Genomic DNA, 15,237 nt, shown 5'->3' with positions numbered 1-15,237 from the left:
CGCAATACCACAGGTAGGCCAGCCAAGATATGCCATAATGACACGAAATGGGCAGCCACTGGCAGCACCACCAATGATGATGCAACCGCAACGGCCTATGATGATACAGCAACCCGTGATGATGATGCAAAATAGGCCCTTAATCGTGCATCCTAGGCAGATGCCTATGGCGCCTCAACAATATGCTATTCCATCGCAATCAATGCCTGTAGTACCACAGCAACAGTATTCCATGGAGCCAACAACACAGCAGGAAGGACAGGAGCAGTCATCACTACCAGCGCCTGCATCAGTAGTATCGGAGCCCATAAAGCCAACAGCTCAATGTAGAACTTCAATTCTATCTCAGAGCCAATCACTGGCGGGGGTACGAACGATGGCTGACATGCAGCCACAATCACAAAATCCTCCAGCACGAAAATCTGTTACGATAAACCTTAAGCCGGAGATAAATTCCGTGCCAGTGAATTCCACGACTAGTAGGCTACCCCCAGAACTGAATCCTGGCCCCCCCACGGTAGAGACTGAACCAGCTAATCAAAATAAGTTCCTTTCCATTAATTCAAATCTTTCTCAAGGCATTTCATTTAATCAGATTGATTTAAATGGCCAAATGAACCAGTACAACAACAGTGGACAAGGTAGTATCCAAACATCCCAAATACCTGGAAATGTGCAGGCAGCATTGAGTGGATTTTATCCAAGTCATGATGTTCCTCCTGTTGAACCTCCTATCCCGGAGCACTTCAATAGCACACAACCCTCCACTCAGTTTTTACGGAATTCCAATCATTTTTGCAATCAACCAACTCCCCAGATGTCTCAACAGCCACTGTCCGTTGACGCGCAGCCCTACATGCTACCAAAGGCGCTACAGGAGCTTTCCGATGAAAAGGTCGTGGAACAGTTGGCAGAGATGGAAGCGACCTCGGAGACGATGCTGGATACCAGCCTGGCAGGCACTGAACCTGCAGGAGATTCCCAGACTCAGAAACCTTTGGACTCCTCCAATCACATAAAGATGCTTAAGACAAAGCAGACAGTGATGGAATGTGTAATGAGAAAGCTTTTGCGTTCTATGAAACAGATTCAAGACCTGGATCCAGAGAGGCGGAATAAGACGGAGGTAGAAGCAGAGCATCGACTCAAAATGGCTCGCATGATGCAGCTATTGATGCTACAGAGGAAGAACCTTCAACAACAGGTTGATGCACTAACACAGAGTCACAGTAGTCTTTTGCAGAAACACCAGTGTTTGAAGACCTACTCCGAGGGCTGTGTTTCAGAGAACCTGGAATTGAACAAGAAGTGCCGAAAACTTCAAACCGAGCGTGACAGCAAGGAGGCGCAAATCAAGGCCTTGATGCAACTGAGCTGCAAATTGCAGAAGAAACTTGAGGGCCATGCACACACGGAGTTGGCATTGGAAAATACAACTCTTGAGGTGAAGCGACTTGTCTGTGACAACGAAAATCTCAAAGCAGCTAATCAGCAGCTGGAAACTTCCTACAATGAAAACGTCAAGGAGCGTGAAGGCTTAACTCTCCAAAATAATCAACTAAAAATGGATTTGGATAGAATCCGAACAGAACTGGCCAATCAGCGGGTTCGAACAGAAAAGGTCTCCGCGGAGAATTCAAGTCTACGAAACCAACTGAGTATAGCAGAAGCAGGAAGTAAAACTGCAGCAAAAAAGAGTGTTGAGTATGGTCAGTTAAAAGAGGCCTATGAGAATCTGCAATTTGATCACCAACGTCTACAGATGCTTTACATCTCGGAGACTGAAACTCGGCGTGAATTGCATAACCAACTGCAGGAGGTGAACGGGAACATCCGAGTAATCAGTCGTTTTAGACCATCTGAAGAATGTGACGAGGATGTGGAGTCTCCCTTTGAATTCTGTGCAATGGATAAGATTTTCGTCTGTGGGAAATCCATCCCCATTTCTGTGGCCTATCAGCGCCAACTCGGTTACAATCAGCCACAGGCATATACAGCTCGAGATGAGTTCTTTGCATTCAATCGAGTCTTTCAGGAGAATGCTAATCAAGCAGACATCTTTGAAGAGATCCAGCCAATTGTTGGATCCTTCGTGGACGGCTACAACGTGTGTATTCTAGCCTATGGACCTACTGGAAGCGGGAAGACTTATACTATGCAAGGAACTAAAAATTGTCCGGGTATCTGCCGGCGTGCTGTTACGGAAGTGTTTGCTCTTTGTGATCCTCTTCAAGGCATCTGGTGCACTGAAATAAACATTGCCATGTTTGAGATCCATAATGAGGTGATTTACGACCTCCTAGCTCCACAGATCACCCCTGTGAAGCTCTGCGATAACGGATCTGATGTGCGATTGGTGAATGCGGAAGAGAAGATCACAACATCAGAGCAGGAGACGATGCATTGGATCGAGAAGGGCTACGTTCGACGCAAGGTGAGCTCCACCCGGTTGAACAGTGAGTCCTCGCGCTCCCATCTCATCATCCGAATGCATCTCACTCTGGTCAGTACGCTGGACAATCAGCGTAGAACCTCCTCTCTCGTGCTGTGCGACCTAGCCGGTTCAGAGTCCGCGGAACGCATAGAAGCCGACGAGACGCTCCATATGGAGACGGGGTACATTAATCGATCTCTTGTGACCCTAGCACGAGTGTTTGAGACGCTACGCCGGAAATCGGGTCAATGCGCCTCTACTGGATTGGCTATTCCTTACCGGGACTCCAAACTAACCCACCTGCTCAAACCATGCCTGGGGGGACAGGCTAAATGCGTACTTATTGTAACAGCATCACCAGAGCAAAAGCATTTAGACCGCACGTTGAAGGCTCTTGAATTCGCTCAACGAGCGATGCAAGTTTCGCTTGGTCGACCGGCAAAGAATAGCCGAATTTTGGTGTCCAACCTGACACCCAGATCCTAATCACCGTTGGACTACCTCTCCCCCTCTTCTATCTATTGGTTGTACAGACCTTCTAGGATGGCGATTTTTTGCGACTCGCTCGTGAAAATGGATGTAGCTGAATTGAGAATTGTCCGGCAGTTTGATTGACCACCCATTCCCTTCCCTTTCCCTGCCTCCTCTTTGCCTTATTTTCAATCATTCATGTCTTCTCTGTCTTCCAGTCATGAGCGCGAGTCTGTGTTGTTATCTTTCACCGGGAAAAATATGGGAACATTCAGTCTTGTTTCTGCCGGTGGTCCAAAGAGGAAACACATTTTGATTTAGGAATAATTACAGCAATTACTTTTGCCATTTGAAAGTAGTAGTCCTGCTGATTACCGGAAGTAGGTGATGGTGGATGAGGAGACGCTTGCAGATGGTAGATTAGACCCGTCTTTTTACAGAAAAAAATAACGTCTTCTAGGTTAAAAATGGAAACCTACGTGAGGTACCAGTGCGAATTTTGATCTCAGACAGGAGGTTAAAATGCAACGATTTTCGAGGATTAATCGTATCGGGTTTGATATTTCACCTAAAGAATTTACATGGCTTGAGTCAGTGGACGATATGTTGCAGTTTATTGGGAAACACTAAAAAGTGACGCTTAACAGAATGGCAAGTGTAGTGCTTGTGGGTGAAATGCACCGAAAAGGAAGGAACGGTCTTCTATCATGTGGTAAGAACTGTGGAAGGCCAGACATTATTTCTTGCTTGTGTGACAATAGATAGCGCTTTGGGTGCACACTCAATCGCACACAAGATATGCGGATTTGTATAAACTAGGGATTACTGCTTCAAGGTTGTGGGGCAGATGGTTGTGAATGGTCTAAGCAACTGACAAAGCAACACACTTGCCTGTGCCAGACACTCGTCCTGTCATCGTAAAGTAAAATGCTATCCTTGGACATAAGTCACTAAGTCACTTATTATTCATTTATTTATAATCTTACAAGCCTATCACTTGATCGAATTCCCATGGGCAAATATTTAGGTGTGCTACTTAAACATTTCAGTAGCGCATTTGGATCCAGCGAAGCTTGGTAGCACGTCATTCCTGTGCAGGTTTTCAAGTTCACGGAAAAAATTACATTCTTTCCTGATTTACTCGTTTTCCTCCCCCGACACATCATGGAATGCACTTCTATCAAGCTGTTCTCACTCATTTAATAAATGTTCTGGAATTTATCCATCCAGCCATTTACACATAGTACCGCGCTCTGCAGATTTGGTTCGAGCAACCCAATGCTGTTGAAATAGTAAAGGTAGGTGGAATTCGTCATCACATCTAAGGGAGATTTAGACGATGGATCTCTTGTTTCCTTTGAACTGCAGCCTCCCATCTTTTATCCATCTATTCATCCATTCATCCAAAGTCCTTTCAAATTTCCTCCCAATCGTGGCTGTGGTAGATTGGAAGCTTCGTAGCACTCTGCGCTAGTCACATCAGTGGAGTTCTGACAAGCTACTGGTGATTCTGCGCAAGAGTTCTATTCCTTCCCTGGGATTTTAACCTGCCGGAAGTGACTGCAGTTTTGGCACATATCTTTTGACTGGGACACTCAATTTATGAGGAAACGCTATTCCTCCACCCTTGTGGTGGTTTGGGGCGGAGGATTAACGGTCCCCTCCACCTCAAAGGAGGCAATATTACACTAATCTGTAGGAACAGCTGACTTGCTAGACAGATATTGGTGTATACTGCGGGATTTCCAGATAATTTCCTGGAAAATTTCTTTGTTTTTTAATTAAGGAAATTATTTCCAGTAGATGTAGCACGTCTTAGAATGGGCTAAAATAAATTGACTTCTCTTAGTAAAGTGGCGCATTTAATGTGTCTCACTCGCTCTGCAGTTTGACGTCTATTCCATGTTCACTTGGCGAGCCTCGTGTTTAAGAGCCTGAATAATCGTGGACAAATTTGTCCTCCGCGGGTGCCGCGTCTGTCAAGCGCAATTTCTGCGCTAATGCGTACAAAAGACTTTAGAGAAATGGCGAAGTTACGGTTTGGAGAACAGATGGTCCTAATTAATCCCAGATGTCAAGATGTAAGGAGTTTTGAGCTTTAGATGGTCATGTAAGCATAATTCCATCTGGAATGGTGGAGGAAAATGTGTTGGTGTACGAGTGATGGCACCCTTTCTGCTCTCGCTTACTTTGTATGCCCTCACTTCAACAAATTTTGCTCGAACCCGGTGGTGGCAATTCAAGCTTGCCTGCCTTATGCACCGAATTTGACTTGGTTTCGGGACTGCAGAAACTGGGAAGCATTTGAAGATGGTGCGCTGGCAGAATTTTCATTCTAGTTGCGGTGACAAATCACCCAAAAGCAGGCACCTCACGTTCAGGAAGGTCGTCTATTCCTAATCAAGAGTGATTACTTCGAGATTAATTGCAAATGTTGAAACAGCTTGTTTGCATCAAAAACATTGGGAAATGAACATCGCAGAAGCCAGACAAATAGATCTCACTCACAGGCATTAACAGATGACAACGACCATCGAAAGCCGTCAAGTCGCTCTTCACTTGATTTAAGAACATTGAAACAACTCGTTGATTTCCTACCCGATTGCCATGTGGATGGAGATAGCAATGCTTGTCAAGCGATTAACAATGCCATTGGGCATTTCCAAAGGATCTACTTATTAATCCACGCATGCCGTTCGTGAACACTCACTACTCCAATCCCAAACAATTTTTCTCCTTATGGGCACATCGTGGACTGCTGATCACTTTTTGTGGGTCAGAATACGATTTCACTCGCGATCCACCTACCTGATGCGGATCGATTCAACGTAAAGGCACATGGTAACGGAATCTTTCCGGAGAAGTGACCCGAAACATTTAACAAATCCTAAATAAGTCAACCTAGCAGGACATCACAACGTAGGAGCCCATGACGCCACGCAACTCACCTGTAAAAGGGGTAAGGCGGTGCTGATTCTTCCCCATCCTTCGTATTCCCCGATTAGAATAGAAAGTTTTAAAAATAAAAGTGAGGTGGAAACGGAGGTGGCTAGAGTAAACCAATCCAGGGTTGCAGAGACAAAGCGAATATCTTAACCAGACTATATGTCATTGGAGAGGAATTCTCAAGTATTCCGACGGATACAATGCCAAGCCAACACATTGAGGTGGTTGATGGAGTCGGGTCATTGCACAATCTCTTCCCAATTTACTCAAACAAGCGTATAAACTGAGACGAGATTAGACACGTAAGTGTACCTTCTTTTCTCTCCAAGTAAAGCTAACTGATTCATCCATGTCATGTGATTCATGGAGTGGAGTCCCATCAGGAGGCTTCAATGTCCTGCCAAGCTAATTCACGCCTACTTTGAGGTTGGGCAACCTCCAGAAAAGTCCACTTGAGCTCAACTTGGGTCTCCTAGTTCTGCAATTGCCAAGCCTCAGAAGAAGTGATCTTTTGAAATAGCTGTTTGCTCAAGGCATTAGCCAAACCTTTTCCAACTGAATATTTTATATATTGCCACTTTTAACCAGCAAAATGAAGGGACTAGTGGCAATCATTTTTCCGAACACTTCATGTTACGACTACCCTCTCACATTCTCTAATGCTTATTGCCATAAAAATTGACCCTCGAGAGTTATCACCATCCATAATTCCATAGAATCTGACCACCAATTAGCTTCATATAGAATAAAAAAATTATCCAGACTTTTTCGATTGTGGCGACGATGGCTTTGCGGTGAGTTGGATCACCTTGTCGACAAGTTGGTGGATGGCCTCGACGTCTGATTGGACACACATGACCTGCGTGAACACTCGCTTCGTTTTGCATCTGTTAAGGGCTTCAAAGCGTTGTTGGATGAATTTCGCAGCCTCAGTTGCATCGCCGGTCCCTGGAAGGAGAAAAGTCAGTAATCCTTAAGAATTGGACACCTTTTTGCTAACATTCAAAACATGGCCGATTTATGTGTGGTTTTGAGGGGAAAATCAATAAGCTGGAAGGATTTCTAGCTTCCACTTCTTGGCACAAAGTGTCAGAATGATGATTAGGGTAAAGTTAAAGTATTTGCGAACATTCTAATGTTAGGAATGACCAACTTGGAGATAAATTTGGCATCTTCTTGGCCAAGTTAAAGAGAAGGAATTGTGGTGGTAACAATCTGGATTAAATTCTTGTAACCGGAAGTTGTTTCGGTGAGAAAAACACTAATAGTCTCGAAGGAACTGCATTCCGTTGGATAACAAAAGCTAGGATATGAAAATTGTTTAACGTTAGTTGAGGGTTTGATTTGTCTTTTCAATGTTTCAGGAGTCCATGGGCGGCAAGAAGAGCTGTCTAGCGTCAAAATCAAAATACGCTGGATTTGTGCACGTTTTCAGTGACGACTTCGCACAGTTCCGTCGACTTTATGTGCATTATTTGATGAGAAAATGTCTAATTTAGAACACTCAGGCTTAAAAAATAATTTGTGAGAGGCATATAAGTTCTTCTTGGCTTTTCTCAGTGGAATATCCCGCAATCGCGTTACCCTTCAACTCCGACACGACTGAGTTTACAGGAATTTCGCTTCTATCGCCTTGAAGCCAGAGTTGGTAAAGCGGACAGGTTAAAATAATGCCAAACAGTAGCAGCCGCCACTTTGTGATACGGAGGGTTCAAAATAGGGGGAGTGGTGGGGGTCACAGTGACACGAGCATCGTATTGACAGATTGGTGGTATTTTGGCTATCGGACCAACTTCATGAGTTTGATGGTGGCAGCGATTATGGAGGTACTGATGTTGCTCCTGATGACTGTGATGAGCGACACCAAGAAATCCCTCGTGGGGACAAACTGGTAGGTGGGCTGGACAACTTAATTTCAAAAAGTGACTTGTCATTTGGTCAGCTGTCATTCACAAAAAACTAATAATTACAGACTGATGACATGCGATAGAGAGGCAAAGTTGAAAGAACTAACCCATTTGAAGCAAAGTTGAGCGTGCCATAACTTATGGCCAAGAGATTGGAATGTGAAAATTAATGAGGCATGTACGCGTTCAGCGAAGCGGTTTATCTAAAACGCGGTTTTGGCTTTTCGATCCGGACAGAAGGCTTCAATCATTGCTTTCATTACCAAACAGTTGGTTCTAGAATGTCTTAACTGGGAATCCAGCTGAGACGCTGACGCAATGTGATGAAACCAATAAGTGAGGGTGGATAAACTGCGGAGGGGATTTACGATTTGGACAAGCAGTCCAATTCATCAACTCTCAACGGAGAGCAGAGCTGTCACACTCCACCCAAATTTGAGCAGAAATGCGTCGCTTTTATGTTAATAATAAATTTTCACTTGCCAAGAATGTCTCCAGAGGTCAAATTTGTTGGCATTAAAGAGATTTGAGTCAATTTATTTTGCTGATTCTACAGCCATTTCAGCTAGAGGTTGAACTGGCTGGCCAGGTCCGAGGGATTTGATGAAGTTTCTAAGAACACCTTTTGATCGTAGTTGAAGCAGTAGATACATCACGACTTCTTAATCACCCCCTTTTCCATCTATCCATCACTTCACCCAGACATTTCCATCCACCATCGCAGGCATCCATCAGTCTACCTGTTCTTCCATCTAGTTATCCACCCACCTCGTATTTATATGGGAATTCATATTATCACATCAGATGTTGCGATCGGGTAAAAAGTGAATGTAGTCCGTCCTTTTGCCATGGAAGCAGGGATAAGTACACGAAGAACCGATTTCTCTCCCAACTTTAAGCTTTTCAATCAAATAATAAATAAAAGGATGACCCAAAATACTTCCATCATGTGATCAACAAATTAGAATCTGTCGCCCAGGCTCCACGTTTTTATCCTTCAACCGGCAATTAATAAGAGAGGGGAAGTTGCATTCCTTGAGTTTGAAAAAGGAAAATAAAGTAATTGTAAAGTACTTTGGAAGGCCTTTGGCCTTTGAAGATATTTAGCCCCTACGAAACCTTGTTGACAAAATACAATCCGTAATTTAATTTAACCTAAAAAATAGGCAAATTTATCTATTTACTCCAAAGTATGTTCGACTAATTTGGTTAAAAATGGTACCGAAATTAAAAATCACACAAATTTACAGCCTCACTGATTGGCCAGCACTGTGTTTGAAGAGATGAGCTTTATGGAAAAGGCGAATGGGTAAAGACGAGATTATTATGGAATTTGAAACAAAAAATCAGGCCATAAATTCCTAATTTTTTCATGGGTTTATTTTGCCCTCTCAAAGTAATGCTGGTCAATTAATAATTCACAACTCCGCCCTTCGGATTGGATATGCATCAGCAGGTATACTTCGGTACTGGACGATCCCTTCTAAGATCTGACCGGGTCTTGCATTCCCTCCACCGACCTTACTATTTAAAACCTTCGTTAGAGGGGTTTACTCCTAACTTACCTCCCAAATAAGCAGGTGCAGAAAGGGGTGGGTTGCCACTTGAGGATCCCCTAAAAAGGGTTCAAGCGGTTTCCGCAGTAGCCTGGAGAGATGTGGACAAAGTGTACGACTTTTTTGTAGGAAATGTGGTATTCCATCCATATGCTACTCTTTACTGTGGGTTCTACCTTTTGAGTCCTCATTTCATAAAGCGCCAAGTTGACGAACCTAGTGCCTAGGATTCGAGGCTGGCGGCTTTACAAGATAAGTTGGATTTAGTATCAAAGTTACGAAAGTTTCTCGTCAAATCCGTTGCTGGGCATCTAAAGAAGGTGCAGGAGCGGAAAATCTCACCCAGAAATGGTGACAAATCATTCAAAGGTGTGGAAGGCATCCTATTCTTAAACAACGGGAAACCCTCTTACTATTAACAAGTAAGTGTCTTAAGAAGGATAGGATTTTTCATGTACTAAAGGCAAATCAACAAATGCGATGGAAAATTGCCTACTCGGTAAGATATAAGTCGTTCCAACTCCAGGGCATGCAATAATACACTTCGTTTACCCATTTATCTATTTATGCTTTCATCCATCCCACATTCATTCTCCCATCTATCCTGTATTCATCCTTCCATCTATTCACCACCCGCCCACACATCCATCCATTCTGTATTCATCCATGCGTCCATTCAATTCAAAGCCAGGACCATTAAACAAATCGGAAACAGATCTTATCATCGCAAGTCAACACCCGTGGGAGGGGGATAATGACTAGTCCATCTCCTCCTCCCCATTCCTCCAATGGGATCTCTTTAAGCCAAAATAACACTCTCTCTTGACATCAGACAGAAGGCTTTTACCTCCGTTTCTAAGTAGGTCATGTAGAAATTTGGCATATTCCCTCACCCGTGTTGCAAAGGCAACCAACAAGTCAGGTCGAGGTGATCGCAGAGGCTCCTCAGGCGAGCTCATGTACTGCATCTCTCGTCTTGCTGAACATCTTGCCCATTCCAATAATCCAACTAGTCATCGGGCGACTTCAAAATCTTTAGTTCCTTTCCGACGAGACACAAGGCAACTGCGAAATTCCTATCTTATAAAGCACCTCCGATTCTACTTCACTCTTGTTATTAAACTGTCTAATTTATTCCGTGGTTGTCTGACACCATTGCCAAAAGGAAGACGATCTCCATTACTAGGAGGAATTACATCAGAGGAATGCGGCGAATGAGGATGAGGTTAAGGTGAAGCTGCATCACCACCAACCCCCCTTCACCCCATCCCCCAATGCAGTATGAGGTTGTCCCACGGGTAAGCTTTGAGGTGGTATGAGCTGCGAAGTGTTTTGGGAGAAGAGGACTTTTGTCCCACCTATTTGCCAGTCCTAGCTGGTTTTTGCCCACCTTCGAGTTGTAACAATTCTTTTTTGTTTCGATAAGTTGCAGCTTTTGTTTGGCTTTTATCACGTTCACAATGCCTGACGAAAAACATCGTCTCCAGCCTGCGGGGTGAATTGTTTGGGGGCAAGTCCAGGGTCCATTCATTCGCATAACGAAAGTTGTAATAAAAATGGATAAAAGCCACCGCTCACTATAAGTCAATCAACCATCAAACAGTACCATTTGCTTTGAAGCTTTCTCGACTTTTGCCTTCCAGTTGAGGAGGATGTCGATAAATAATTTTATCAGGCACTTTAAAAAGGATTTAAGGGTGTTCAGGGCTAGTACCATGTCAGCAGTGACGCACAATAGGGCATTATTGAAAGAGGAGGCCCCTCCTCAACGTGATGCATATTTGTGGAGGATGATGAGAAGCAATGAGAACGGAAACGGAAACGCTGGTAGATTGACCCATTTCGTGTGGATTTCATCAGTTACATCAAGTGTTTGCCAAATCATCGGTCAAATACTAAGCTCTCTAACGTTGATGGCCTTAGAAATAAAGTCAAATTTTTCTCTAAGTAAAGTTGCTGCAAAAGAAGCCGCAGGTATTGAAGGAAATTTCACTAGATGACGCGATTTTATTTTGCAAGGTTTTGTGGCCATCGCCAACAGTTAAGTGAGGAGAGGAGAGAGAGCAAGAAAAACGTCACAGTCACCTTTCGATATGGACTAAATTAAAGGGGTTTTGTTTTCAGTCACCTTTTCTGTGACAGGATGCCTGCTGCAGCCGCTCACAGAACTGCGCAGAATACTTAGTCCTCACAGGTTTCAGTCACCACGTTGGTGTTGTGGCATTTGCTTTGTCAGATTGCCAAACCTCCTCCACCTGGACTCAGGTACGTGATAACATCTTAGGGGAGGCCTAAAGTACTTCATCCAGCCTTCAGCAATACGCTAACAGAGGAGCTCATTACAGTGCAAAAGTCTCACCGCTACGTGTGTGGTTGGGAATCGCCCTACTGTGATGGCAAATGGGTGTTCAATTGTACTGACACTCTTGAATGCTATTGTCATGATTAATGGAGAACGAGGAGCACAGTTTTCCTTGAATCGACCCCCACACTGGTGTCATCGTGTTGTAAACAGCTGCCAATATGCGCGAGTACGGGTCCCGCTGAGTTCATAATTGGGATAATCAAAGAGATCACGACCTCACTATCGACACGTGACCACTACATAATTGGCAGAGCCGCGGAGCGGCCCATTAGGGTGACTAACCGAGAGCGCAAAATTTGAGATGTTCTGGGGTGTGTTCAAGAGGTAGAACTCGAAAGCAAAAATGCCTCGAAAATTGAAACAGGGAAGGTTCTTTTTGGAGTAGGAGACACTCCCAACACAGATGTGCAATTTAAGCTTCCAGTTTTCCAATCCTTTGATGTAAGATTTATTTTGTACCTTTATGTCACACCTTGAGCCACGAAAATTATTGAGCGGCCCTCTGCAATGACTTGCTATTGTGACTTCCAGGGACGTGACATGCGCCAGTCTATCGGTCCTCCTTATCGTGTCCTTCCACACGTCAAACGATGTCGGTGAGCCTGACCGAGGTTGTCTACTCTTTAAGTCGAGAGAAGCTCGATTCTCTAAGACCCAAAAGCTCACTGCCCTCAAATTTGTTGGATAGAATTTGCGTGAGGTGCTGCAACAGACCATCATTGCAGGCAGCGGCCAAAATTTAACACTTACGTGGCCTCTTTTAACTTTGCAGCACACCACAGAATGTGGCGTAATCCTTATTTTAAGGACAGGATAATACCCCGAAAATAGCCTGCCTAGGGGTGGGATTAGACCTCCATCCCCCAGTAAGTTAGTTCACTTTATCATTAGCCTAAAATGCGGAGAACGAACTAGCCTAAGTAAATCCTTAGGCCCTAAAACAAGATAGCACTGTCATTAGCTCCTCTTTGTTAAAAGGATTTTGGCCTTTGCTTTTTAAAAATAAAAGAGGGAGAAAAGTTACCTCTGTATTCAGGAAAACAGGTCTTCAGCGGAAGGGTAGCCAATTTTTGTTGAAAGAGATCAAATTTATTGAGGATGAGGAAGACTGTGGTGCATTTGGTGAACCAGTTGCCGTTGCAGATGGCTGCAAAGTAGTCCATGTCGTCTCGAAGTCTCACCTAGGATGAATGGTGACAGATTTCGAATCAAATAATCTTAAGTGTTAAGGATAAATACCTCTGGATTAAGTGTTTCATTCGTTGGGAGGAAGGGGTGTTTCATCCCATCTTTGACATGAATAAGCCTGCGTGGTTCTCCTGACACGGTAACTCCACACACTTCAGGGATGAATAAGCCCAGTAACTCCTTAAAAACCCTTGATTTATAGGCTTGGTGGGGGTACAGAATGTGAGACTGGCCAGAATAATAAGATGTACCTGATACATAGCCCGTTCTACGAGAATGAAAGCCACACAAATGGACATATGACAATTATCAAATTGCATCAGAGCTGGTAATCATTACCGTATTTATGCCTCAAGTTTTTATTTGCAATTTTTTTCTCACTTACCTTGGATTAGTGATCTAATATTAAGCTCTTCCACAAGTAGAGCTACTCATTTACATGCCAATAAGTACAAAAGTGACAGATCCAAGCACATTTGCACAATTTCACTGCATTTCTAGAGCCCTAAACAACTATTCAAGCTAGTAGCCCGATGAGTCTACCGCGTTTAATCATCTCTGATCGGCTTCCTGTACGCTGACGAATTGGATAGACAGGGAAAGAGGGGTGAGAAGACAAAAAATTAGTCACCTTGAGTTTTTTTGTGGTAAGCCTTTTCGATGAAATTTTCAAGATTATAATCCAGTTTTGAAATAATTTTCAAGCGTATTGAAATCAATAGGATATAGCGGTTTCACTAGAAAGTCTACAAGCACTAATTAAATATTTGCTCGTTTATCCTGTAAACAAGTCCAATGAAAGTTTTTCATTGCATTAATTTTGCTAAAGAAAGTTGCTTTCTTTAGCTTGAATCAGAAAGTGGCCTAATTCACTTCTTTGTTTGAAAAAGTAAGGCAATTGTTTAGGCAAATTCCAGATATCACATGCTAATATTACAGCAATGTTTATTCATTCATATAATGCAATATCTTAATGTTCGTCTTTAGACGTCCTGGAGACTACTCTTTTTTGTTCAATGAAGTACTAGCAAGCAGCCAATAACTTATTTTAGAGAAATTAACTCATATCAAAGGCCTAAAAACATATACAAACCAACCTTTTTAGGACTAAAATCCATATAAGAGCTGTAATCGAGAAGAGATGATATAAAAATAATGGCATCTACATCTTCAAAGAACTGGACCCATTTATGGATTGAAGATCTTGTCATGGCAACGCGGATAAACCTGTAGTAAAAGGAAACAACTATCTTGACTGGAATAAAGCGTTAGAGAAAACGATAAATTGCAAGAATGAACCTGAAGTAACTGTCATTACGAGAGATGGTTTCCTCCTCAATCCCACGATTTCCACATTTTATGTGCAAAATATCTTCATTAGAGGGAAGAAATTGAACTTGAACCATGCGTTCGAGCTCAGAAAAGAAACTATAAATAAGCAAAAGATCCTGAACTTACTAGGTGGTTGCAACACCATACTGACTAACATGTGACTTTATAAATGTCTGTAGCTGTGTATCATGCCAAATATTTCTCAGAGCAGATATCACTTTTGGTGAGACAATCCCCCGTTTCATTTGGTCTGAATTACGAAATATAAACCTCGCATCCTCCTAGCAATATTGAATAATTAAGGGTACAAAACATTACAAAAGTTTCGTCACTGTCAAAATCTAAGCCAGATGTTCCAAATTCACGAAGAAGATAAAGAAGATTTAATACAATACTAGTGAAAAATTGTTCTCGAATAGAGAGGCGATAAACATCAAGGAGGTCATTACGAGCCATTAGTCTAACTCCTTAAATTGCTTTTAGAAAAATTACCTTACTTGGTTAATCAGCGTATTTCGACCGGAAAACTCATTTCCTTTAGGCGAATAATTAGTCAATTGTATTACCCAGAATGACTATGCTTGACGTACTCGACTGTCGTTTCTTGTCCTCTGATAATTGATTATCAAGACAACTTGAATACACATCTGCATCGCTTCTTGACTCTTTGCACGGGAAAAGGCAAGATAATCTATTCATGCAATATCAACAAGTATTAAACTGACGGTTGTGGTATAATGACCTAGGGCCAAACAATAAAACAAATTATTCTGCAGATGAGGTAGGATGTTGTAAAATAGAAGAAAATGTCCGAATCATTTCAAAGCACTAACTAAGCTTACTTTGTTTTTTTTAGGGTAGTAGTAATTAGAGGTTTAATTAAATCCATTCGTTTCAAAAAGCCACTTTTAAACAGCGAAAGAAAAAATGATTCAGTAAGACACACCTAAATAATCAGAAAGGAGAAAGTAATATTATCTGCTTGCGCAGCACTTAGACTTAAAAACCAAGTCTATCTAAATATTATAATTAGTACCA

The 15,237-nt window shown here is 42.7% G+C and overlaps 1 protein-coding gene across 1 annotated transcript; it reads left to right on the top strand. All coding sequences in view use genetic code 11, as the record gives it.

The window, feature by feature from the left end:
* Positions 1-376: 376 nt before the first annotated feature.
* Positions 377-13,685, top strand: EGR_05267 (Kinesin-like protein KIFC1; the record flags this gene model as incomplete). Its single annotated transcript, XM_024494516.1, has 6 exons — positions 377-2,092; positions 3,239-3,285; positions 8,925-9,029; positions 10,990-11,288; positions 12,658-12,833; positions 13,590-13,685. The coding sequence occupies 6 exons, from the start codon at positions 377-379 to the stop codon at positions 13,683-13,685; spliced, it is 2,439 nt and encodes an 812-aa protein (XP_024351137.1).
* Between the last annotated feature and the right edge of the window lie 1,552 nt (positions 13,686-15,237).

The sequence above is a fragment of the Echinococcus granulosus genome (assembly GCF_000524195.1).
Source record: "Echinococcus granulosus chromosome Unknown EG_S00037, whole genome shotgun sequence".
Taxonomy (NCBI): domain Eukaryota; kingdom Metazoa; phylum Platyhelminthes; class Cestoda; order Cyclophyllidea; family Taeniidae; genus Echinococcus; species Echinococcus granulosus.
The sequence above is the reverse complement of the archived record's forward strand: the minus strand, read 5'-3'. Positions and strand labels throughout refer to the sequence as shown.